The sequence below is a fragment of the Papio anubis genome, chromosome 5 (genome assembly GCF_008728515.1).
Source record: "Papio anubis isolate 15944 chromosome 5, Panubis1.0, whole genome shotgun sequence".
NCBI lineage: Eukaryota > Metazoa > Chordata > Mammalia > Primates > Cercopithecidae > Papio > Papio anubis.
The window spans coordinates 66,041,483-66,066,837 of NC_044980.1; the positions used below are offsets into that span (position 1 = coordinate 66,041,483).

The 25,355-nt window shown below is 33.8% G+C and overlaps 1 protein-coding gene across 3 annotated transcripts in view; it reads left to right on the forward strand.

Annotated features, from left to right (window-relative positions):
• Positions 1-25,355, forward strand: part of FCHO2 (FCH and mu domain containing endocytic adaptor 2) — a 134,873-nt gene that overhangs the window by 98,873 nt on the left and 10,645 nt on the right. For all 3 annotated transcript variants that reach the window (XM_017959631.3, XM_017959630.2, XM_031666216.1), the window contains 7 exons: positions 1,534-1,576; positions 3,915-4,003; positions 9,302-9,405; positions 14,131-14,260; positions 20,212-20,323; positions 22,814-22,969; positions 23,668-23,800. In XM_017959631.3, the coding sequence (XP_017815120.1) occupies positions 1,534-1,576; positions 3,915-4,003; positions 9,302-9,405; positions 14,131-14,260; positions 20,212-20,323; positions 22,814-22,969; positions 23,668-23,800 (767 nt within the window). The remainder of the gene's footprint in view (positions 1-1,533; positions 1,577-3,914; positions 4,004-9,301; positions 9,406-14,130; positions 14,261-20,211; positions 20,324-22,813; positions 22,970-23,667; positions 23,801-25,355) is intronic.

The following is a 25,355-nucleotide window of genomic DNA, read 5'->3' on the forward strand; positions in this document are numbered from 1 at the left end:
TTGCTTATTTTATGTCTATTAAACTTTATAAGGCAATTTGTTAATCTTTTACCCTTATGTAGCTGTAGAAATAAATGATCTTTTCTCATCATGAACCCTGCTGAATGGCTAGAAGGACAATTATTTTAAATAGAAAACAACATATCTATATTATTTCCTGTAGAGCTGAGAGACATGCTTTAAACTTTAATACATGGCTACAACATTTTTCAGAAATCACCAAAGCCAAAAAGTAACTTCTGATTAAGAATGTTAAACGGTTTCACTGGCATTCTGTGTCTTATAAACTAGAAGACATTTCATTTGTAAGATGAGTAATATTGAGCTTTCCCTATTTTTAAGTTATGTCACAATTACAAATTCGATTATAAATTTAATTATACTAAAAACGTAATTATACTAAAAACTTTTCTAGGGTGCTAATACCTTTTGCAGAATCATGCATTAAAAATAACAAAGAGTTGTGGGAAAAATAGTTGAAGCAGCCCACTCAAAAGCTATGTACTTTTGTTAACAGAATACTTAACAAAAACTTTAACATCAGTCTTAATAAAAATTCTAACACAGTTTAAAAGACCTAGTAAATTAATAATAAATACCAAAATAAATAAAAGTAAGGATTTTATCTTTAAAGAAATGTTGATGGTAGCTTAATGATAAGGAGTGTGAGGAAAATGAGGATAAATGGAGGGTGCTGAGTTGTGGAGATGAGAGCAAAATGCAGAAATATTGAAGAATAGCACAGTAAACACTGAGGCAAACCAACCAACCAAACTGAGCCAAGTGAAAAATGTAGAGTGAATGGGTATCATGTACTGTGATACTCCTCCATAGTTTGTGGAAGTTACTCATATTGATATACTTTGCATCAGGTATTGCTTGGTGATGCAAAGAAAACATGAAGGTGCAGGAAAAATTGCTTATGCACCAATGTGAGTTTTGCATTAATGATGCTATTCCCCTGTTTACCACTTGCTTGTGAAATGAGGCACGTTACAAATGCAAAAGGTAGCAAAACGAACTATCTTATAAAGAGATTTGCTCCAGCTTGCTATAAGATTCTTAATTTTTCAAAATATGACATCCTCAAGAGTTAATAACTACTTTTTGTCAATGTAATAATCACTAATAGTATTCTTAGAACTTGAAAAATGCATTCATGATTCATCAATTAAAATTCTTAAATAGAATTTATGTATTTAAACATTTTTCTTATTTTTAAAGTTGCAACCCATATTTTCTCTTTTCTAAACAGCAATTTTAATGACTATCATAGTTTAATTGACTTAAGTAATTTCTTACTAAAGGTATTAGAAGAAATCAGGATTTAGTAGTTTCAGTTATTTTAATGTACACAATAGAAAACTTGTTAAAATCTTAATTTACTTTTTCTTCATTATTGTTTGTATTTACATTATCAATTCCAAAATTTTTAATTGTCATAGTGTTATGTGTATAGAGTTTCTCTTTTTCATTAAAATATTTTATTTCTCAGATTATGAAGTTTTCATAATATTTTAATTTTTTAATTAGATGAGGAGTTAACAAAATCAAAGCCATCTGCTCCACCCAATGAGTAAGTTTCCATGTTTAATTCTTTTTAAAAAATAGACTTTATTTTTTAGAGCAGTGTTTGATTCATGGCAAAATTGAATGGAAAGCACAGAGATTTCCCTTTATGCTCCCTGCCGCTTCATATGCCCAGTCTCTCTCACAGTCAGATTCTCTCACCAGAGTGGTACATTTGTTACAATCAGTGAACCTACATTGATTGACACATCATAATCACATAAAGTCCACAGTTTACATTAGGGTTCATTCTTGGTGTTGGACAAATGCGTGAGGACATGTATTCATCATTATAGTATCATACAGAGTATTTTTGCTGCCCTGAAAATCATCTGTGCTCCACCTTTTCATCTCTTCTTCCACACACTTACATTTTAAGTATCCTTTTGTCCTTTTTTCTAGAGTTTTATTAGCTCTATAGTTTTAATTCCCGTAAAGTTTTGTTAATCATCCTGTTTTCTGAGCTGTCAAATGCCCTGTTGGAGTTTTTAGAAGTTTAAATTTATTTGTCATTTGGTAATATGTCCTTTTACAATAAGAAAGAAATCCATTTAACCACAGTTGGCCTTGGTGGCCTCACTACTTCTAAATAAATGATGAAACCCTAAGTTCATACGTATCTGTATTTCAGCTGTTTAGTCTCATGGGAATTTTCTCATTTCTTTCTTCAGTTTTGACTGTGACCTTATAAAATAATATACTTCATAAGCTTCAAAACAGAGAAGTGTCTCAAGTTGAAAAGGGAGAGAGAGGCCAGAAGGCATGTTGCCAGCTCTTCTTAAAAAAAAAAAAAAAAAAAAAAAAAAAAGCCAATGTTGGATGGGTCTCTTTTTACTTCTGTGTCCATCAGTAAGAATACTGTCTTTGAGTTAATGGTTTTTTGCTTGTCTGTTTTGAGACAGGGTCTTATTCTGTCTCTCAGGCTGGAGTGCAGTGGCGTGATCATGGCTCACTGCAGCCTTAACATCCCAGGTTCAAACAATCCTCCCACCCCTGCCTCCCAGCTAATTTTTTTCGAAAAAGATACTGGGTCTTGCTATGTTTCCCAGGCTGGTCTTGAACTCCTGGACTCAGACTCCTGAGCCTCCCAAAGTGCTGTGATTACAGACGTGAGCCATCAAGCCTGGCCAGAGTTAATGTAAAACACAAGTAAAAGTAGGCTTAATTAAATAGGTAGTTTACAATTATTTGATACTTTTGAGGTACTAATTGAGCACAGTGGTGGTATTTATTAGATGTATCATTTTTAAAGATAAATTGTTGAGTGTCTTAAAACTGTTTTTAGGAATCATGCAGTTGCAATGCTAGGCTTTATTGTACGAGGTGTAGTGTGCTTTCATGTAGGTGCATGTTGAGATGCTGGATATGTACTCTTAGATAATTACAGCACTTCATTATAGAGGGCCTGTTTTTTTGTGTAAGATTTCCTAAAAAATTTTAAAATAATGGCAGTTTAATACATTAAAATATGTAAGCCATCTTTCTGTACTTAAGGGCTTAAAAAAATCACTTTACCCTTTTTCTTCATCTTTGAAAATAAGTATGGCCTTATAAAATTTTAACCCAATTTTATACCACTTAAATTTTCTGTTCAGGATTGGGTGCTGTGTGTGAACCAGCAGACCTGAGCCTGTTTTAGAATCAAGTAGCTGTATGTCTTTGGGCAGTTCATTTAGACGTGTGCTGCTCTTTTTTATATGTAAAGCTGAAATTATTATTCCCATTATGACAGCCCCCAAGGTTGTTGAGTCTAACAAGGCATGATGAATGGGAATTAATCTTCCCCATTCTCCTCTGCTAACTTCACATGCTATCTTAGGTTATGCTTCTAACAAATATTGGCTGTTAAATCTGTTAATTAATTTCTACACATATACTACTGGTAGAGTATCCAACTTTTAAATTAAAAAAAAATATTTTTTTTAGGGACAGGGTCTTGCTTTGTTACCCAGGCTGGAGTACAGTGGTGCAATTATAGCTCATTGCAGCCCAGAACTCATGGGCTCAAGTGATCTTCCTTAGCCTCCCGGATAGCTAGGACTACAGGCATGCACCACCATGCCTGGCTAATTAAAAAAAAATTTTTTTATAGATACTGAGTCTTGCTATGTATATTGCCCAGACTTGATCTTGAACTCCTAGTCTCAAGTGATCCTCCCACCTGAGCCTCCAAAACTGTTGGGATTATAGGCATGAGCCATGGTGCCTGGCCCCAACTTTTTAATTATGTTTATTGAGCTGTTAGAATTCTTTCTATAGAATTATTTTACAAATAAGTGACTAGAAATGTTATACTAATTAAATATTCTTTTGTTAAAATTTTTACTTTTAAAATATTATGGTAGAAAAGGAACCAGTGATTTACTTGCTTGGGACCCCCTATTTGGACCATCTCTTGATTCATCTTCATCTTCACTAACTTCATCATCATCAGGTAAATATATATATGTGTATATATATGGTTTTTTTTTAAGTATAAGGAATACTTTAGTTGCTTTTTCTCATTCCCTTTTTATGCGTTGTACTTAATGATCAAAATTTCTAAAAATTTGTCATCTGTATTGCCAAATAAAAGTGATTTTATTTTGGTTTTGTTCTCTTAGATACTCTATGACTTAACAATAAACGTGTAAAATACTAAGTGTTTTTTTAAATTGCCGTGTTTATTTCTAGGCATTTTATATCATTATCCAAATAATAATTCTTATTGTTTATAGATAATTCAAATACAAAATACCTATCAATGTTCTTTCTTGATGGAAGTTTAAGTTGCATCTAATTTTCTAGTATTATGAACATTCATAGAAATAACAAATTTTGTGCATATGTCTCAATATGCTTGTAATAATTTATCAATTTAAAACTTATGGGTTACAAGATGATGTCCATGATACTTACTACCAAACTGCTTTCTAGAAAGGCTTTAACACTTCCCAAGCAGTTTATGAAAGAAGTTGATAAATGCTTTTTAGTTGTTTTGGCAAGAATATATTAAGTTTCTCTTTTCATTAGTCAAACAGCAGGCATCAAAAATGTATGTTTAATAAAACCACTGCTTGTTCAAAACAAGAAAATAAAATCAATTTTAATTGATTTTCTACTCTCTTCTCTGGGACTTAAGAATTGCCATCCAGTATTTGGGGTTAAGGAAGCGCTGGAATCATGGGGCAAGAACTTAAATCTGTCTAGTTCATGCTAGGTAGTTTTGTTAGGAGTGCCACACATTCTATTTAATTTTACCACATTAACAGCAGCATGAAGTTGTTTTTGTTGTCCCTGTTTTATAGATGAAAACAGTAAAGCTCAGAGATAATAAGTAACTTCTCCAAGTTTATGTAGCTAGTAAATGATGAAGACAAGTTTCAAACCTGGCTCTTACTTATTCTAAAGCCATTGTTTTGTCTATCACACTTTAGCAGATTAACAGCAACAACAAAAAAGCCATGTTGAAATATCTTACTATTAAAAATTAAATATTGGTTTTTAAAATTAGACTGTTTAGAAACAAAATATTTTTAAAAGAAACTATAAGTGGATTATAAGAAACCTTAACTCTAAACACTAAATGCTATTTGACCGTTTGAAGGGAAAGTAATCTGTACTTAATACTTGTAAAACAGCAAGAAACAGTCAATAGAAGGTAGTTGAACGTAATCTGAAGTGGCTTTATAGCCTTTTTCATTGAGCATTTATTACTATTTAGTATTATAAAATTAACCTTATATATGTATTATATAAGGAAAGTAATTGTACAGGAAAACCTGATGTTGTTGCCAAATCTCTCTTTTGTTTAGTAAAAATGTCAGAATGGTATTATGCATTTAGAATAAGGAGTTCTCAGCAATATTTTCAAATTTTATTAATATCCCATTATGAATAAAATTTTTCAGATTGGTATCACAGAGGTTTTAGTTATATAGAAATTTCTTCATAATTCTGCTCATTGTTTCTTGATATTTTCTCTAGTATAGTCTCTTTCTTTTTATAAAAGTACTCTTTCTTCCTTTTGCTACTTGTCTAAAGATGGCTCATATCACCATCACTTCAGGTAAAAAATTGTTCGTTTTCATTTAGTGGTCATTAATGTTTGGCCGTTAAGAAATGATACAATATTTATTAACTTTTTGCTGGTTTTAAAATTCACTTCAGTATGCATTTTTAAATCTTCCTATATAGTATGAAAAGTAATATTATAAATTTTGCCTTTCAAAAAAATGTTAGTGATGCTCAAAATAGATAGTTATCCTGTTATATAGTAATTACTGTTAAGTCTTCACTTGAACAGAATATAATTATTGATCAAACTAATTCATAATTGGGATTATCCTGTTTTACAGAACTGGTCCTAAGTGAAGTTATGAAATAGGCATTTTATCTGAAATTTTTATTTCACTTATTTTTATGTTTTCTTGGTACTCGCTAGTTACAACAAGTCTTAAATTTTGTCCCACCATTCTTTGCAATGCACTTCTCTCCCATCTTAACATCCTCTACCCAGGTACCCATTTTAACATTTTAGCAAGGTCCAGGTTGTGAGATCATTCCCTACTCTCCTGTTTGTCTTTCAGAATCTTAATTCATCACTGACCTCATCTTAAAGCAGGCTAAAAAATAATTTCAATCAATCAGTTAATAACTGATAATTAAGCATCCCAGTGTTGTTACATGTTTTAAAATGTTGATTAGGGCTTGGCTGAAAAGTAGTTTCAGTTGCATCTTATACCATGTAGACTATAAATAAGCATTCATGTTTATGTCAGATATGAATATATATAAACATCAATATATGTATTTTTAAAAATTTAACACAAATATCTTACACTTACCTCCCCTTTGGTAAGTGCCAGACTGTTTTCTCTGCCCATGAATTAATTGAACTCTTGTGCTCGCAAAAAAACAAAAACAAAAACCTTAAAATTATTTTTTGAAAAATATTGGGCTGTTTTTAAATATTAACTCGAACATTGATGTATTCCGATGTAGTTCCTGGGGCAGTTTTATCACAGGACAATGATGAACTTTGTTGAGTACCACGTATACACAGCATTATTGCTTTGCCACCTTGTCAAATCTTTTTAGATCTTGTACTGACTGTAAATAGTTACCTTTGCTCCTCTGGGAAAACAGGAATAACTCTGACTTTATATAATTTTGGACCTTCAGTTTTTCATATGCATTTTAAGTTTCTAATGTACATACTTGTTTTCTTCAGTTAATGTAGTTTGAACTTATGCTCTTCTTCTGTGTATTATTAAATTTTCTAGTTTCAAATAATTAAAACAAGATAACTTTTTGGCTATATGGATTTATATTTTAGTTCTAGAATTTTCCTGTTGCTTCTAGTTTTTTGTTTTGTTCTTATTCATCTGACCTTACAGAGCAGAGTAGGAACTTCACTTCCTTTCTCACTGATTTTCCTGGGTGTGTGATAATTGAACATTTACTTGAAACCCGGTCAGATTCTGAGTCTAGAAAGTCCATCACCAGACTTTTCCCCAAAATCTCTACTTTATTCTGCTGTAACAGCACCACTAGAGAGCACAGATAAAGTTCCTTTTGCTTCATGGCCGTGAAGTCAGTGGATTTTCTTTACTGATGAACTTGTTGCAATTAATAGCTCCAGTGCTGCTCAGAAGGCATTCCAGAGATTGCATTGTAAAGCTGAAAATACTTTTAGGTTTCCTAATGCTTTGGATGGGATTTCTTCCAACAGCTGCATTTCTGAGGATCACAGTGACCTTTGCCTAATATTACATGTTTTGAAAATGTACCTACAGAAGCAGCTAACAGTGCTGCTGCTATTTCTTCTACATCATCATTATTGCTTCTAGATTCTAGATTAGTTTCCACTTTTGTTCAGATAAAGAATGGTATGGCAAGCATGCTTTGTCTATTCACTTTAGTTAATGTCTGAGGGCAGATATAGAGTAGCCCTTATCGCCAATGTTTTTTTATACTTCACAGGTCAATTCATATTTCTTGAAACACTGCTTCTAATAGAAATTTGTAGCAGTGAGCTCCACCCCACCACCAGCAAAAAATAAAACATAGGACACTGAAGAATGTAAACAATTGCAGTTATCTCCTTCAGAGGCTTCTAGAAGCAGTGCCTAATTGACCTGTGCAGATATAATATAGATTCATTTATAAACAGTGGTGTTAATAAGTATTGTTATTAGCTTTTCTCAAAAAGCAAATTTTGACTGAACTTACTACTTCTACCAGGCTTGGTTTGAGTCGATATAAATGCCGTTTGGACAGGCCACTTGATCAGTAATAAATGCCTTTGCTGTGTAAACTCTCTCACAAGTTTGAAATAACTTAACATAGGCTAGTGCTGGTTTCATTGATAATGAACATATCTTTAAAGTAGACATGTAATACACAGGGAGGTGTTATGGGCCTCAGATTTTTGTGCACATTTCTTCCAGTGTACAGCTTCAAGTGTTTGTGCAGCATGAAAGAACGGGAACTGACTGGAAAAAGACAGTGGCCTCAGAATCTAAGCTTGATTTACCAGCTTTTTTATTTTCCTTAAGCAACCTGAACAGCGCTTGCATCTTTTATCTCTTATTATGGTATGCTTTCTAAGTGATTCCCTACCTCTCATGCATGTACAGCTTTCAATCCTGTGTGACTACCTTTTTCTTTAGGTCTCTTCCTACTACCTCTATGCGTGTTCCTTTCATGCCTCCTTGATTCCTCCATTGATGATTAAAGGCCTTCAGCTTTGCAGTTTATTTCCCCATGTGTATACTTAGGCCCACTTATATATTTTTAATTTTGTACATCTCTAAACTTTGAAAACATACTGAATATATTTCTTTCCACCCATTATATTTTTCAGTCTCTGAATTATAGCCTGTATTTTAGTGTGAACCAAAGGGCTTTGAAAATCATTTAATTTATTAATGATTATTAAACATGACTTTAAAGAGGGTTTAAACCTATTTACTTCCATTTTTTTACTCCTGCTTTGATTATGCTAATACATTTGTGACTTTTGATGATGTATACATTGACATTTATCCAGTAATTTACATTGTGATGAGATTAAGAATACAGATATTTCTGACTTGTAAAATTAGCAAATGGCATTGAAAACTCAACACCAAATTTATATAGGACTTAGGAACAATTTAAGATATTATTTTGAACACTTTCCAAAGTTAACTGTAGTGATTTGGGGAATTTTTTTTTTGTAAACTAATAGAATATCTAATTATTTCAAATAATGTTACCCACCAAAATGTTACAATGTGGTTCAACTTAAAAGTCAAATTTAATAATTTTAATTAAGGTAAGTATTTTATTTAGAGTTTACAATATTATTCTGGAGGTACAGCTTCAGAACCTTTTGGTCTGGAATTACTATCTGTAAAATAGATGTATTGGCAATAAACAAATGACCTTTGACCTAAAATTGGTTTGTTCTCATCAGCTAATATATCAGATTTAATTTTTATATGTGTAGATAATTGAAACAGGAATAAAATTCATATGTGTCAGTTATTGAAGGGTTAACTTTTTTTCAGGAATATTACTGGTCACTTCAAAATAAAACATATTTGATAGATTCCCAGTATTTCAACATCTGTGATTACATCTAAAAAAAGAGCCTCCTGAAAAATGAGCTTTGATTACCAACAGTTTCTTTATAATAGAATGTCTTTATGTAAGGATTGCTGCATACTAATGATTTTCTTCAAATTTTCTTTTTCCCCTCAACCAGCCAGGCCCACAACTCCTCTTTCTGTAGGCACCATTGTCCCACCTCCGAGGCCTGCTTCCAGACCAAAGCTTACTTCAGGCAAACTCAGTGGGATTAATGAAATAGTATGTACTCAGGTTTTTAAAAAATTATATAACTGTTTTGATTTAAGATGCAAATGATATTTTTCTATATGCCCTTTTAGTTAATTGCTTGAAGTTTTCTACCCACATCCTCATAGTATAGAAAAATTTTCCCAGCTAATGCTTCCTTTTCTTTTTCTTATTACCTCAGTGATCATACCTGTGAAACAGGACATTGTCCATACCTGTGAAACAGATTTCCTGAGAAAGTTGGCACATTATAAGACTACCATTCAGTATCCATTGTCTCACAATAAAGAAGCAGTTTTCATATAATTCTACTTAAAGTCAAATGTTAAGGAAGTAAATGGTGGCTTGTTCTTAGACCTTAAAAGTATATACTGCAAGGAGGATCATGGAAGGCATCTAAGTTCGGCATTTAAAATTTTACACATAAGGAGACTGGAGTCCACATCATCCAGTTGACTTATAAAAGTACATGCGTGGGTGGGAAATCATTGGTTTTTAAAAGTCATCAGATAGAGAAAATCTATAGACTCTATTCAGTGAGGCTTTCCCAAACCAGTTTACTTGCCGTTGATCTGGTTTGCTTTGCTTCGTCTTCTACACTAATTGCCAGTTTAATAACCAGAATTAAATTTATAAGTCCAGTTTAATCTTTTTTCCCTTGATACACATTTCCAGTGGTTTCTCGGTCTGTATGGTTGAATGTTTTAGCTGAATGTACAAGAGTCTTTATAAAGCTGCCTCAACAACCTATACTAACTGTCCATCTTTCTCCCCTTTTCAGCCTAGAGTCCAGCCACTTGAAACTTTTCAGTGTTCCTCAAACACATCATGCTCTTTCACATGTCCATGTCTTCCTCCTGTGCTCTATCTCAGATGCCCCTCAGTTTTCTATGTTGACCTCTTTCTTTAAGACCTAGCTAAATATCGCCACCTAGGCAAAGCCCTCTTTGATCATTCCTTCACTTCTCTTCCTTATACCCAGATACTTTGCTTATATTTCTGTTAGTTCACATATCACCTTGTATGTACTTTTTGTGTGTGTGTTATCCTTACTGGCCTATGCCTTCGTCAGTCTCGTATCCTCAGTACTTTGCATGATGCCTGTTGGGTGGTACACAGTTATGAAATGTTCAGTGAATATATTGAAAAGCTTTGGCACCAGATATTGAAATGGTGTTATCTTTCTTTTCCAAATGAACAGACTTAGTGGAAGTGAAATGAAAGACTAGGTGCAAGCTGCCAAGGAGAAGATTAATATTTAAGTAATACAGAAATTACTACATTTTAAAATACTTCATTCTCTTTTTTAAATCAAGTTATGACTAGAACTTTAAGTACATTTTAATAAATTGATTTTTTTCCTGATTGTAAAAACAGGAAATTATCATGTTGTAAAATTTGGAAAACAGAGAAAGCAAAGAAAGAAAATTATAAATTTCCTCTGTATTTCACCACCCAAAGATAACTACTGTTAACATTTTTTGGAATGCGTGTTTATCCAGAGGCAGTAAAATACAGTTAAAAGTTCTAGCTTATTAGCCACTTATTAGCTGAGCAACATTAAGCAGTTATTTAATCAGAGTTTAGTTGCCTCATGGATAAAATATGTGTAATGATACTAGGTTGTGAGACTTAAATGAGTTAATACATGTAAAACAGTACATTGTTGAATGCAAATAGTTGCTCAAAAAGTTATTAATGGTATAGGCATATTTTTAAATAAAAAGTCATACTTTACATATTTCTAATTTGTTTTCCACTTGCAAGTATATAATTCAAGAATAATCATGAATTATTGTTTGATTATAATTTTATTTATAGAATTAGGGGATACAAGTGCAGATTTATTACATGCATATATTGCATACTGGCAGAATGTGGGCTTTTGGTGTACCCATTAACTGAGTAGTGAATATCGTACCCAACAGTACCCAACAGGTACTTTTTCTATCCCTACCCTTTTCCCATCCTCTGACCTTTTGTAGTCTTCACTCTCTATTATTCCACTGTATATGTCCATGTGTAACCTTTGTTTAGCTCCCACTTATAAGTGAGAACATGAGGTATTTGACTTTCTGTTTCTGAGTTATTTCACTCAGGATAATGGCCTCCAGTTCCATCCATGTAGCTGAATGAATTATTCTTATTTTATAGTCTTCAGGCTTCTTTGAAGTGATAGAATCTTTTGCCAAATAACTTTAAATTGTAAGTATTAATATATTAAAATAAAGTGGGACTCATAGTTGAATCCTTCACATCATCCCCCTATCACCATACACCACCCTCTCCCCATCCTTGAGAGCTTTCTAGAAACCACCCTCTGAGCTTCAGGGAGCACCATTTTAAGTGGCTACAGAGTATTTCAATATATGAGTGCTCTGTCTTCTACCCTGTTGTCAGAATTAAATTTCTAAAAGTTTTCAGAAATTTATTTAACATTTAGTTTCATGTTTCTGTTATTATAAACGATGTCTTAATGACTATCCTTGTGGTTTCTAGCATTCATTTTTTTAATAAAAAAATTTAAAAGTGTAATTTATGAACTAAACTCTATGTACATTTTTAAGACTCCTGATAATTATTTCTGTATTGCCCACCAGAGAGATTATGTTGATTTAAATTTTCTCCAGCTGTACACTGGAGTGCCTTTTTTTGTTTTTTTTGCGTGCTCATATGTGCATTTTCTGGAGAGAGCTCATAGCTTTCACCAGATGCTCAAAGGATTCTATAACCACATCCTGCCTACCCACTGAAAGAACCACTCGTTGTTCTAGAGCAGGGGCACCCAAAGTGCAGTATCAGATCAGTAGCATTAGCATCACCAGGGAATTTGGTAGAAATAGTTTCTCTGGCTCCACCCCAGGCAAATCGGAAATTCAGGGGAGAGGCCCAGCAACTGTGTATTATTAACAAGCCCTCCATGCGATTCTGATGCATGCTAATGTTTCAGAAACATTGTTTTAAAGCAATGCTGTCCAACAGAAATATAATATAAACAACATATAATTTAAAATTTTCTAGTAGCCACATAGAAAAACAGTGAAATTCATTGTAATGTATTTTATCTGCTATATAAAAATATTATTTTAACACATTCAATTATAAAAATGAGATTTTTACATTCCTTTTGTGTGTATGCCGTGTCTTCAAAATTTACTTTGTGTGTTATAGCACATCTCAATTTGGACTAGTTACATTTCACGTGCTATTGGCCACTGTAGTAGATAGCATAATTCTAAAATTAGAGAAAACCACTTGAGAAAAGAGCTGTTTTTGCCTTTACCTAAAAAAAAAAAATTAAAAAGGCAGTCACATTGTATTGGCCTTGAGGTTATGTTGCCATAGGAGAAATGTCCCACAGTAGTTGATCTCAAGACTTTTTCCAAGCTTGTGAGTTTCAGACTAGCTGTTGATCGGTATCTGTTCACTCCAATGTCCTATACCACCTTGGTGTGCATATATATACAGCTGCATTTTTAGCATCCTGCTGAATTTTTTCAACCTATTGTCCATCATAATGAGTCATCAAAAAGCTGTACTCTGGAAAAAATAAATGTTAAATGGGTGGGGGGTTACAAATTATAAAACACTTTTTGCAATAAAATGACAGTTTTATTAAAATGAATATCTGTAAGTTTATATTCATGCAATGAAGAGTTGACTAGTGTATGAATGCAAGTAGGGTTTTGTTTTTACCTTTTTTTTCCCATGTTCCTCAAATAACTGAGGACAGTTATCTTTCTTGTTCACAGCTTTGTATCTAGTACCTAATCCAGGGTCAGACACATAGTAGGCACTAAATAAATATCTACTTGCCTAATACTTTTGTAAGCAGGAAAAGGTTTTTTTTTTTTTTTTTTTAAATGAAGACAAATATGCCTATTTTTTAAGAAAGCAAAACACCTCAGGAAGTGTTGCTGATGAATTATTGGTACAGTTAGGAACTTGGAAGGAAAAAAGTCCGTTCACCAAAGTAAAAGATAAATGAATTGGAGTTATATTTTTTATATTTGTTTTATGTTTAATTAGAAAATTGGGAAGACAACAGAATTGAGTCTCTCTAACCTTTGTATGGAGTGAGTTTTCACAGTGAGGAAACATTACAAGGAATTACTGAGGAAATTGTGATCAGATTTGTAAACACCAAAAGTGTAAAGGACAAGCAATATTTAAGGAGGGAAATATTTGCAAGAAAATAAGGCAAAGGGTTAGTGAAAGTTCAGATAATACTAAAACCTCCCCAAATTACATCAACCCATTCATGAAAGTAAAAGTGAAAGTTTCATTTTTATTTTCCAAATTAGAAAAAAAATTTTAATCCTTTTTTCTTCTGTGACTCATCCATTTGTTTCTGCAAGGGTGTAGAGAAATAATTTTCTCATATTTGTAGTCAGGTAAAGTGAACAACGCTTTTGGGAAGCAGTTTGGGAAGAAGAACATTTATACTGTTTAAACTAATTTAACTTCTGAGAATCTGTCTTAAACATACTTTTTTAAATACAGGAAAATTTTTATGCCCAAAGACCTTTTTTACAGCATTATTTCAAAATAACCTTTTCAGGTTTTAGTATGTTCTTAAAAATGATTTGATATATGGCATCTCTGATACTAAGTTATAAGAAACTCACACAGTAAATTTGGTTTGGTATGTTAAATTTACCTGATAACTTAAAAATCTGCTCTAACAAGAGAGGTATATTGGTTTAGCATTTTGATAAATAACATTTTGTTTTTAAGCCCAGGCCATTCAGCCCACCTGTAACTTCCAACACCAGCCCACCTCCTGCTGCACCATTAGCCCGGGCAGAAAGTTCTTCTTCTATCTCATCATCTGCTTCATTAAGTGCTGCCAATACTCCAACAGTAGGTAAGTGGGTTATCATCAATTACATGTGAAATGTAGTGTACAAAGTATATGTATGCTAAATATGTATATATTTTTAAATGGGCTAATGAAGAATTTAACATTAGAAGTTTTGTTTTTCTGGAAACACACCTGTAATTTATTAAACTTTCCACACTTTGCTTTTTTGTTTCACAGTATATGTTGTCTGGATAGAAGAATTTTAACTGTGGTTAGCACCATTAAGAATGAGACAAATTTATAAATTGCTGATCAGTATAAATAGTTGAAGGCAAAACAAAATGCAGTTCTTCCCACTGTGAACTGATTGTTGCATTTCTAAGAAAGTTTATGTTTTAGAAACAATAGTGTTTTGAAAATGATTGAATGAAAGAAAACAGTTTGTGCTTGCAGTGAATTGTATTTTTCCACAAGAATTTCAAGACTTAAAAATAGCTCTTAGGGAAGTGGTCCCCAACCTTTGGCACCAGGGACTGGTTTTGTGGAAGACAATTTTTCCATGGACTGCGGTCAAGGGGATGGTTTCAGGATGATTCAGGTGCATTACATTTATTGTGCACTTTATTTCTATTATTACATTGTAATATATAATGAAATAATTATATAACTCACCATAATGTAGAATCAGTGGGACCCCTGAGCTTGTTGTCTTGCAACTAGTCAGTCCCATCTGGGGTGATGGGACACAATGACAGATCATCAGGCATTAGATTCTCTTAAGAGTGCGCAACCTAGATCCCTCACATGCGCGGTTCACAATGGGGTTCTCGCTCCTATGAGAATCAAATGCCACTGCCAATCTGACCAGAGGCAGAGCTCAGGCTGTAATTCGAGTGATGGGGTGGAGGCGGTTACTGTAAATACAGATGACATTCACATTCATCTCCTTCTGTGTGGCTGGGTACTAGACTGTGGCCTGGGGATTGAGCATCCCTGTCTTAGGCATAGCTATATGAACCTAAACCTCACCAAACAAATTCAGTATTTTACTACATCTAGACTGTGCTCAAGAGGTTTTTTTTGTCATCACTTCTCAGTTTTTTCCTACAAATTCTTACTACCTTTTTCACCCATTGTTAGGATAATAAAGCACAAAGCCAGTTAGACAAAGCAGCTGTGTTGCAGGAGCAACAGCTTCTCATAAAAATTATAATTGTATTTATTGCTGCTGGTTTAGGTAGTGATGGGTTTATTCTTGATAATGCAAATCACTGATTTGCACTAACTGAGCACTAATTCAGTAACGGTCAAAGTGTGGTCCTTGGACCTGCAGCATCTGCGTCACCTGGGTACTTCTTAGACATGTAGACTTTTAAAATCAGAAACCCTGGAAGTGGAACTAGCAATAGTTTAATAGGCATTCCAGGTGATTCTGATGCATGCTAAGTTTGATAACCACAGCCCTAATTAAGCTGATTTAATTCCAGTTAATTTGTCAAGGCTCACATAGGAGAAAAGCAACTTGTGTGTGGCCATTGTAAAAAGAGGATAAGTAATATAGGCTAGAATGAAATATAAAATGGTTTGGTTTCTAAATGTCTAAACATGATGTCACCATCTTGTTACCTTTGTGAACACAGCATTTTTCCCATCTTTTAATTTTATATAAACTGAATATGTCTAGCAAGTTCTTTTATTTGGTTTAATGAATACTTCATTTTTATTTTTTGTTTGGTTTTAATTTTTTTCCCACAGAATCTGTATTTTAGTCCTAAAAATCCTAATTGGGACCTACTAGAAATCAGGCAGGTGGTCTGGGTAACCTTCTTTTTGCTTTAGTTCCCCCCCCCCCCCCCCCCATTATCTTTAGATTATTCAGGAGGTTTTTTGTTTGTGATAGAAACTAATTTCTATTGAATTGGTACATATTTGTTTATGGTTTGAGCCAGTGCTGGCAATAGGACAATCAAAAGCAGGTGACAGTGAGAATACAGGCAAGGCAGGTTTTATGTGAATTTTATACAACAAAGATTTTTAAAATCTACCTAAAAAGTTCTCTTTCTTTGCCATGAGTTTTCAACGCTGTTAAGATTTAAGTTTCTAATTCTCCTTGTTTCTTGAAAATGTTTTCTTTTTCTGCATTATTTTGTTTTATTTAAATACAATAGAAGATGATAATTTGATTGGGACACACTCTGAAATTGAAAAGCACTGTGAGACGTCACCAGGTATTGTATCAGAAGCAGATGTGTGTGTTGACTAATGGTCCTTAAGTGTATCTAAAATATTTTGTTATCTAACTTTTCCTTTTCCAGAATTGTATGATGTCTCAGAAATCAAGAATTATGCTAAGAATAACTATTTCAGTTTTGTGCTAATTCCATCAAATTGCGGTACAGGATCCATTATAGCAAATCCCCAACTATAAAAACACAGTATTTTTGCATTTTCTTCTCTGCTTTCCTCAACTCAGCTTTAAGAAGTATCAATAAATCTTAATTTTAGCTATCAAAATCAGATAAGTGATCCAAAAAGAAGTAAAAAGAATATGTCAGTTAAAAAAAACCTGTAATACCTAAATTAGTAGAGCAAAGGCTGTCTTATAGGAAAACCATACAGATGAAGTTAGAAGCATGGAGAAGGTAGGAGAGAGTAGGGAGTGGGTCTCTGTGTTTTATTTTTGAGCAGAAAGGAAATCTACATAAATATCCATTGATTGTTATAAGAAGGTACCCTGTACCTGTTATATACCTCAAGTTTATAAGCTGTCTACATTTTCAAAACATAAAATTAGCTACATATCTAACAATTAAACCAAAATTAGAAACCACAATCTACCCTTATTAAGAGAATAAAGAAATTTTTATTTCTAAGAAATTACTTATTTGGAATAATACAGTATACTTTTAGACTTTTTAAAAGACTATTTAAGTACATATTTCCTAATCATTTTTCGAATTATCCATGCACAATATGATCTTGAAAGAAAAGCAAAAATAGAAAATACGAAAGGGAATATGCCAAATGTTAAGTGGGTTTTGAGTTTTTCTTCAACTTTCCAGTACTTTTCTATGCTTGCCAGTGTTTCAGTAATGGCATAATAATTTACCGGGAAGCTAGGCATAATAATTTACAGGGAAGCTATTTCAAGAATTCTCATGTTATGTGCCCAGATTAGATTGTTGAAAAGAATATTTATGCTGCAGGTTTCTTTTAATTTTTAGTGTAAAAGCAGTAGTAGACATTAATGTTACCTTTGACTTTCTATAAATATTCATTTGTGTGAGTTACTCAAGAGACTTTTTTTTTTTTAATGAGACAGGGTCTCACTCTGTTGTCCAGACTGGAATTCAGGGATGTGATCATAGCTGACTATAAGCTCAAACTCCTGGGTTCAAGCAGTCCTCCCACCTCAGCCTCCCAAAGTACTGGAATTACAGGCGTGAGCCAGTACACCTGGTCAGGAAATATGTTAATTTCATATTTAAGAGAGTATAATTTTAATAAAAGAGTATTACAATAACAAATGTTGGTGAGGATGTGGAGAAACTGGAACGCTTGTGCACTGTTGGTGAGAATGTAAAATGGTATAGCTGCTGTGGAAAACAGTATGGCTGTTCCTCGGAAAATGAAAAATGGAATTTACGTACGATCCAGCAATTCTACTTCTGAGTATATACCCAAAAGAATTGAAAGCAGGACCTCAAAGAGATAGTTATATACTCATGTTCATAGCAGCACTATTCACAGCAGCCAAAAGGTAGAAGCAACCCATGTCCATTGCTGGATGACTGGATGAGCAAAATGTGGTATATGCATACAGTAGAATATTATTCAGCCTTAAAAGAGAAGGAAATTCTAACATGCTATGATAACATGGATGAACCTTGAAGACATTGTGCTAAATACTGTATGCTTCCACTTATATGAGGTACTTAAAAGAGTAGTCAAACTCATAGACACAACAAGTAGGAGGGTGGTTGCCAGGGGCTGGGGAAACTGGTGGGAGTTGTTGTTTCATGGGTATAGGGTTTCCGTTTTATAAGATGAAGATAATTATGGAGTTGGATGATAGTAATTGTTGCACAGCATTATGAATATATTTCATACCAGTGAACTGTATGCTTAAAAATTGTTAAGATGATAAATTTTATGTTATGTTTATTTTACTACAGTTACAAAATTGGAGAGAAAAGATTATTACAGCCTTTGTCTTTTTCAGAAAATATGTTTTCTTGAATTTCTGATGACCATCTTGTTTAGAACAGTATATTAGGGATAAAAGTGGATTGAACTAAGATTTACAGTGAAGTTTTCCAGTGTACAAACATATTTTTATATTTATAATCAGTAAATTTATACTTAATCAGCTTTTTTTTCACTTGATATTTTCTCACATCCCAAAACTAATGACTCTTGATCAGGCCACTGGCTTTCACCTAACTGCTCTCACCTGATCCAAACTTGTTTCCCTGCCAACAGTCATTTTTCCCTTCAGTCTAGGATTTACTACGTGTTCAGAGAGATCTTACTACATAAAAACCTAATAATGTTTCTGTCAAACATTATCAGTGGTTTCTAGTGATAGAAGTATAAAATTAAAGGTCTTTCACACCCTAATCTGGATCATGAGCACTTTTCCAGCCTCATCTTTGTGTCTTTTCGTCACTGCGGCCCATCCCTCACATTTTTTGTTTTGCTTCTGCTTTGCAAAACTAGTACTTGTGCATCAAAAAGGCACTGTTTTGTTTTGTTTTGTTTTGTTTTTTAATGCCCCCCTAGCAAAGTGCCTGGCACATATAAGTGGTTAATAAATAGTAATTGTTGTGATTCATGAATAACTTTTTAAGTATGAAGAACCTTCTGAATAAAAATTCCTTCAAAATCTAGAATACCAAGCTAACAGAGTGTCTTTTTTCACTATTTGTAGCGTCTCAGATTTAGTTGTGAGGCAGAAAAAGCCAGTACTGATTTTTATCAGAATAATATTTAAGGTATCTCAGAAGTAACTCAGTGTTTCACTATAGGAGTCGCATCTAAAATAAAAATGTCTGATGGCTGTTAACATTGTGTAACATTTATATAAGAAAAGAATATATTCAAATTTCAGAGATAAGTGTTGACCTAGGTTATTTATTTTTTTCTTTCACTAAGGATGAGTAATTATAACAAACTCTCATATGTTTTTATAAAATTGCATTTTATATATTAAATGAAATGCCCCCACTTTGGAAAATCAGTAGCAGTAGCAGTAAGGCACACAGTGGTAAGAAGAGTACGTTTGTGAAGAAAAAGGCAGTGCACTCTTTTGAGGGGATACTTCATTTACGTTAAATGTAAAACAATAAACAGAAACCTGAACACTTGCATAAATTTGTTTACATTTTAATTTTGCTCTATAGACACTGATCTTTCTCTGATTTGACTCTAAAAAGCATCTTATCTGAGTGAACTTTATGTCAGGGTTTTTTTTTTTTTAAGTAATGTTATTAGTCAAATATTTATTGAGGCAAAGTAATGTGGGAATACAATATAAGCACCAGACAAACAGGAGATTAAAGAGAATTATAATAATAATGAGTAGTGTATGAAACATTACTACTTGGATAGAAAAAACTTAAATACAAAAATTCTAAATTGGCCTTAAATTATTCCCTGAAGTATATGATTGATAGAACCTGGAAGAATTTGGTATTTGAATGTTTTTGAAGCCATATTTTTGTAATTTTAGCTCTTTAGTCAAGGGCTTTTTCATTCTGACATTCCTTAACCATTCTGTCTTTCCATTTAAAAGAAATGTCTGTGTGATATGTCTTCCTAGGTTTTTTTTGTCCTTTGTATTATGCTCCAATTTGTTTTATACTATATTTCTTAGCCTCCAGATTTATCATGGGACATCACTGAAACCAGTAGTAGGGTCATTTGTGACAACCTAACAATGGTGAACCTAACTATCTTTATATTTAGTTTATGTCTTTCTGAAGGATTTAACAAGTTAATTATATATATTCTAGGTGTGTCACGGGGTCCCAGCCCTGTCAGCCTTGGAAATCAGGATACCTTACCTGTGGCAGTCGCCCTTACAGAATCTGTTAATGCCTACTTTAAAGGAGCAGATCCCACCAAGTTAGTTTTTAAAATATATACATGTATGTGTATGTATGTGTGTTGGGTGAAGGAGGCAGTGGGGCTTGGTGGTAAATTTTAAGAATTACATTTTGATTCTGTGTAGATTACAGTTTTCTGTTATTTATTTACCTGCTTTTTTGCTATCTAATATAGTCATTTAATGATTGCGTTCTGTGTACATTCATTCATCAAATACTTGAGCACCTGTTATTTCTAAGACTCTGTTACATGTGCACTAAGGCTACTTTAGTAAACAAATGAGTTCTCTCCTGAGCTTGCATTATAGTGAGGGAAAACTAAATATCAAAGAAATAGCTGTATTTATTGGGTATTGATACATGCTATTGAAGAAAAATAAACCAGGGTTAGAGGCTAGAGAATAACATTAGATAGAGGGCTACTGTTTTAGATAGAATGATCAGGGAGAACTTTTTTGAAGTTAATTTAAGCAGATAGTTGAAAGACATGGAGGAGCAAGCCATGCAGATATCTGAGGAAAGAGTATTCCAGGAAGAGGGAACCAGTGAGTAAGATACCAAGGTAAAAGCATAATTGGTATATTCAAGAAACAGCAAGGAAAACCATGTCACTGAGTAGGAGTAAACAGGAGGGAGAGTACTTGAAGATGAATCCGGAGAGGTGTGAGACCAGGTTAGGCTTTGTAGGCCATGATAAGGAATTTGGAATTTATTTTGAGTAACATGGAAAGCCAATGGAGGCTTTGAGCAGAGGAATGATGAAATTACATGTGTTTTCAAAGGAGCTCTCTGGTTGCTGTATGGAGAATAAACTGAGGCAGAGGGTACAGTGGGCAGTCAGAATAGGTGTAGAGAGAAAGTCAGAAGATTAATTACAGAAGACCAGGTGAGAGATAATGGTGGCTTGTATAAGGGTATTAGCAGAGCAGGTGATGAGTAGTAATGAGATTCTGAATATATTCTGAAAACAGAATTGTTAAGATTTGTTGGAGGTAAAATGCTAAGTTTGAAGTTTAAGACATCTTAGTGGAAATGTTGAATTGATACTTGGATACAGGATTCTGGAGTTCAAGGAGTAAGTCTAGACTAGAGATAAAATACTTGGTAGTGTAATTAATTTGTAGATAATACTCAAAGTTACTGGCCTTAAGGAATAGATAGAAAAGAGATCTGAAAACTAAGTCTTGATTCTCTCCAGGGTTTAGAAAACAGGAAAATGAGAATGCTCTAACAAAGGAATTTGAGAGAGCAAGCAGTAAGAGAGATAAGGAGAGAACCAATAGACCCGTGTCTAGAAACTAAGTGAATAAATCATTTCTGATTTATTCTATATCTGATGCTGTTTGACAGGTCAAGAAAAATTGACCATTGACTATATGGAAAGTCATTAGTGACATTCACAAGAGAGATTTTAGTGGCATAGTGGAAATGAAAGTATGCTTTGAGGGTATTCAGGAGCCGAAGGTGATGCAGTCTAGACAACTATATTTGGAAAGAACAAATGCAATTATTTCAGGATGTTTAGCTCTAAGTGGGAGCAGAGAAATGGAATGGTAGCAGGAGTGAGGTGGTGGAATCAAAGGAGGGTTTTGTTTATTTTCATTTTTGTGTTTTTTAAAAGATACATATTTCAGCATGTCTGCATGCTGATGAGAAAGATCCAGTATTTACGGAAAAAATTGGACCTGCAGAAAAAAGAGGGAACAATCACATGCATGAAGTCCTTCAGTATATAAGAGGAGATGAGTTCCAGTGCAGAATTGCTGAGATTGGCCTGAGGTGCAGAAATTGATTATCTGTTGAAACAGTATGGACTGCATAAGATACGGATAAAAAGTTAGTTAGATTTACTAGTGGCAATATGAGGAAGTTATTTTTTTATTTCATCAGTAAAATTAAGAGCACAGTCATCAGCTAAGAGTTGGGGGAAGGACTATTGCAGGTTAGAGATAAAAGGGGAAGCTAGGAAAAGATCAAAAGAAGAATAAATAGACTTGGGAATGTGATAGGATTACCAAAGGGGTCCAGTTGAGAGTTTTGGCTATGTGGTTATATGTTTCAAAGGAAGAAAGAATAGAGGGTTGGAAGAAGCAATAAGGAACAAGGGGGACATCTACCATCACCATCACCAGGCCCAGTGCTTTTTGGGGTTTGGGAGGGAAAAATAGCTACAACTAGGTATAGCATTATGAGGAAGCAATATCCTTACAAGTCAGGCAGGGAATGGTTATCACAAAAAGGTGAAGGAACAATATCATGTGCTTGCATTTGTGTTTAGAGTTTAATTCCAGGAAAAGATGATGCTAGATGAGTATACCATTTCATGTACATAATTTTTAATAATTAAATTGAAAAAAATTTATAATTGTGATAAAGAATATAGATATACACACATATAGGTGTGTGTGTGCATGGGCACGTGCGCATGCGTGTGCCTTTTTAAACCAAATACTCTTTAAATGGAGATTAGAGCATTTTATTTAAACACTTTTCAAAATCCGTGTTTTAGGTGTATTGTGAAGATCACTGGTGATATGACAATGTCATTTCCAAGTGGAATTATTAAAGTCTTCACCAGCAATCCAACTCCAGCTGTGTTGTGCTTCAGGGTGAAAAATATCAGCAGACTAGAGCAGATTCTTCCAAATGCACAGCTTGTGTTCAGGTTTGTGTACTTTTTGTTTTGAAGGCTGAAATTTCTTTTTAAGATTTTTTTCCTGCCGTGCACAGTGGCTCACACCTGTAATCCCAGCAGTTTGGGAGGCTGAGGCAGGTGGATTGCTTGAGCCCAGGAATTCAAAACCAGCCTGGGCAATGTGGCAAAACCCCATCTCTACCAAAAAAAAAAAAAAAAAAAAAAAAAAAAACCACAAGAACAAAAATTAGCTGGGCATGATGATGCATGCCTGTAGTCCCAGCTGCTCAGGAGGCTGAGGTGGGAGAATCGCTTGAGCCTGGGAGGCAGAGGTTGCAGTGAGCCAAGATCATGTCACTGCACTCCAGCCTCGGTGACCGAGCTAGACCCTGTCTCAAAGAAAATGTTTTTTTCCCCTTCTTCGTTGAAATAATAATATTCAATTTGAAAATCATGCCAGAATTATTCTTACTAAACACCCTTCTGCTGTCTTTTTATTTTGTTTTCAGTGGTGCTAATAGTTATTTTAAGATTCTTTTCTATCTCTCCATCTTCTCGTCTTTCAAGCAGGCTTCTCCTGTGTTCCATTTTTCATCCCCTGATGTCATTTTCCTTCATCTCACCTCTTGGTTTATTTCTACTAGTTTTTCCTGGGTCACCAAATTACTACACAGAGGCAAAAAATAAAGATAAATCAATAAAATAACATATATTTTTTATACATGTAGTGATCCATCACAATGTGATTCCAACACAAAAGATTTTTGGATGAACATGCAAGCTGTTACTGTCTACCTCAAGAAGCTGTCAGAGCAAAATCCAGCTGCTTCTTATTATAATATAGATGTATTAAAGTATCAGGTGAGTGTCATGTCATTGCAAAAATTCTAAATTAAAATATTAACAAATGGAGTCTAGCATATAATTAAATGAATAAGTATGTCATAGCCAAGTGAGTTTTTTCCCCAGAAATTCAAGGATGTTTTGAAATTAGAATAAGCCAGTGGAGATTTTGACCAGTTTGGTAAAATTCACCATGTATTCATGATTAAAATAACTGAGTAAATATAAATGCATGAATTCGTCCTTAACCAGAAAAGACTAGCAGTGTCAGTCTTAACAGTGAAACTCCCAAAGTAATCAGTTAAAGTTAGGAATGGCAGAGATGCCCATTAGCGTATCCTAATGCCCATTAGTAGATCCTGTTAGTATATAAGAGTTTTCTGGATGTATAAGAGAACAAAATAAGCATTAATAAATACTGGGAAAGAGGAGCCAAAATTATTATTGCTTCCAGGTGATATATTCCTCTCAAGAGAACCAACTGAAAAACTGTTTGACATAAGGGCATTTAATATGGTGGTCAGTTTAGAAATTAATACCAAAATTAATAACTTTCAAAGCCAATTAGAAAAACTAGTGGAGAAAAATATTCACAATAAAACAATTAGGAAGAAATACAACACAATCCCTAGTGACTTCAATATGGGAAGATTCATGCTGTAAAAGTTTAGCTGTTTCTCAATTAACTTATACATTTAATATAATCCTGATCAGAAACCCAGTAGTTATGTCTTTGTGTTTGGAGGCTTGACAGTCATTTTCAGGTTTCTCTGGAAGAATAAAGCTTATGAGAATAAGTCAGGAATTTTTTATTTTAAAGAGATGGAGTCTCATTCTCTTGCTCAGGATGGAGTAGAGTAGCGTGATCATATCTCACTGCAGCCTCAAAACTCCTGGGCTCAAGCAGTCTTCCAGCCTTAGCCTCCCGAGTAACTGGGACTAAAGGCACAAGCCACCGCTCTTGGCAAGAAATGTTTTAAACAGTAAAGTGGAGTAATGTTTTAGCTTTAATGGGAAAGCTTAGTATAAGGCAACAGTATTTAAAATAGTTTGGAACTAACGCAGCAGTAGATGGCCAGATGAAGGAATAGATTAGAGTATCCAGAAATAGATCTAAGAATAAATGGAAAATTGTTTATACAACGTAGCATTTCAAGGCAATGTGGACATGATGAATTTTTCAATAAATGATGTTGAGGATAGCAAGCTAGACACTTGAGAAAAAAATTAAGCTGAATCCCTCTTACACTTTTAGCCAAAATAAAATTCATGTGTATCAAAGGTTTAATAATAATAATAATAATTAACCACAAAGGTACTAAAATAAAGTCATGGGTGAAGATACAGTTGACCCTTAAACAACAAGGATCTAAACTATGCAGGTCCACTTATACAAGGATTCTTTTTAACCAAACACCAGTTGAAAATACGATGATTGTGGGATGCAAAACTCATGTATAAACAGAGGGCCAGCTTTTTCTATATGTGGGTTCCACAGGGCCAACTATGGGACTTGAGTATGCACAGATTAGTATATACACAGGGTTCCTGGAACCAACCCCCCCAAGTATGC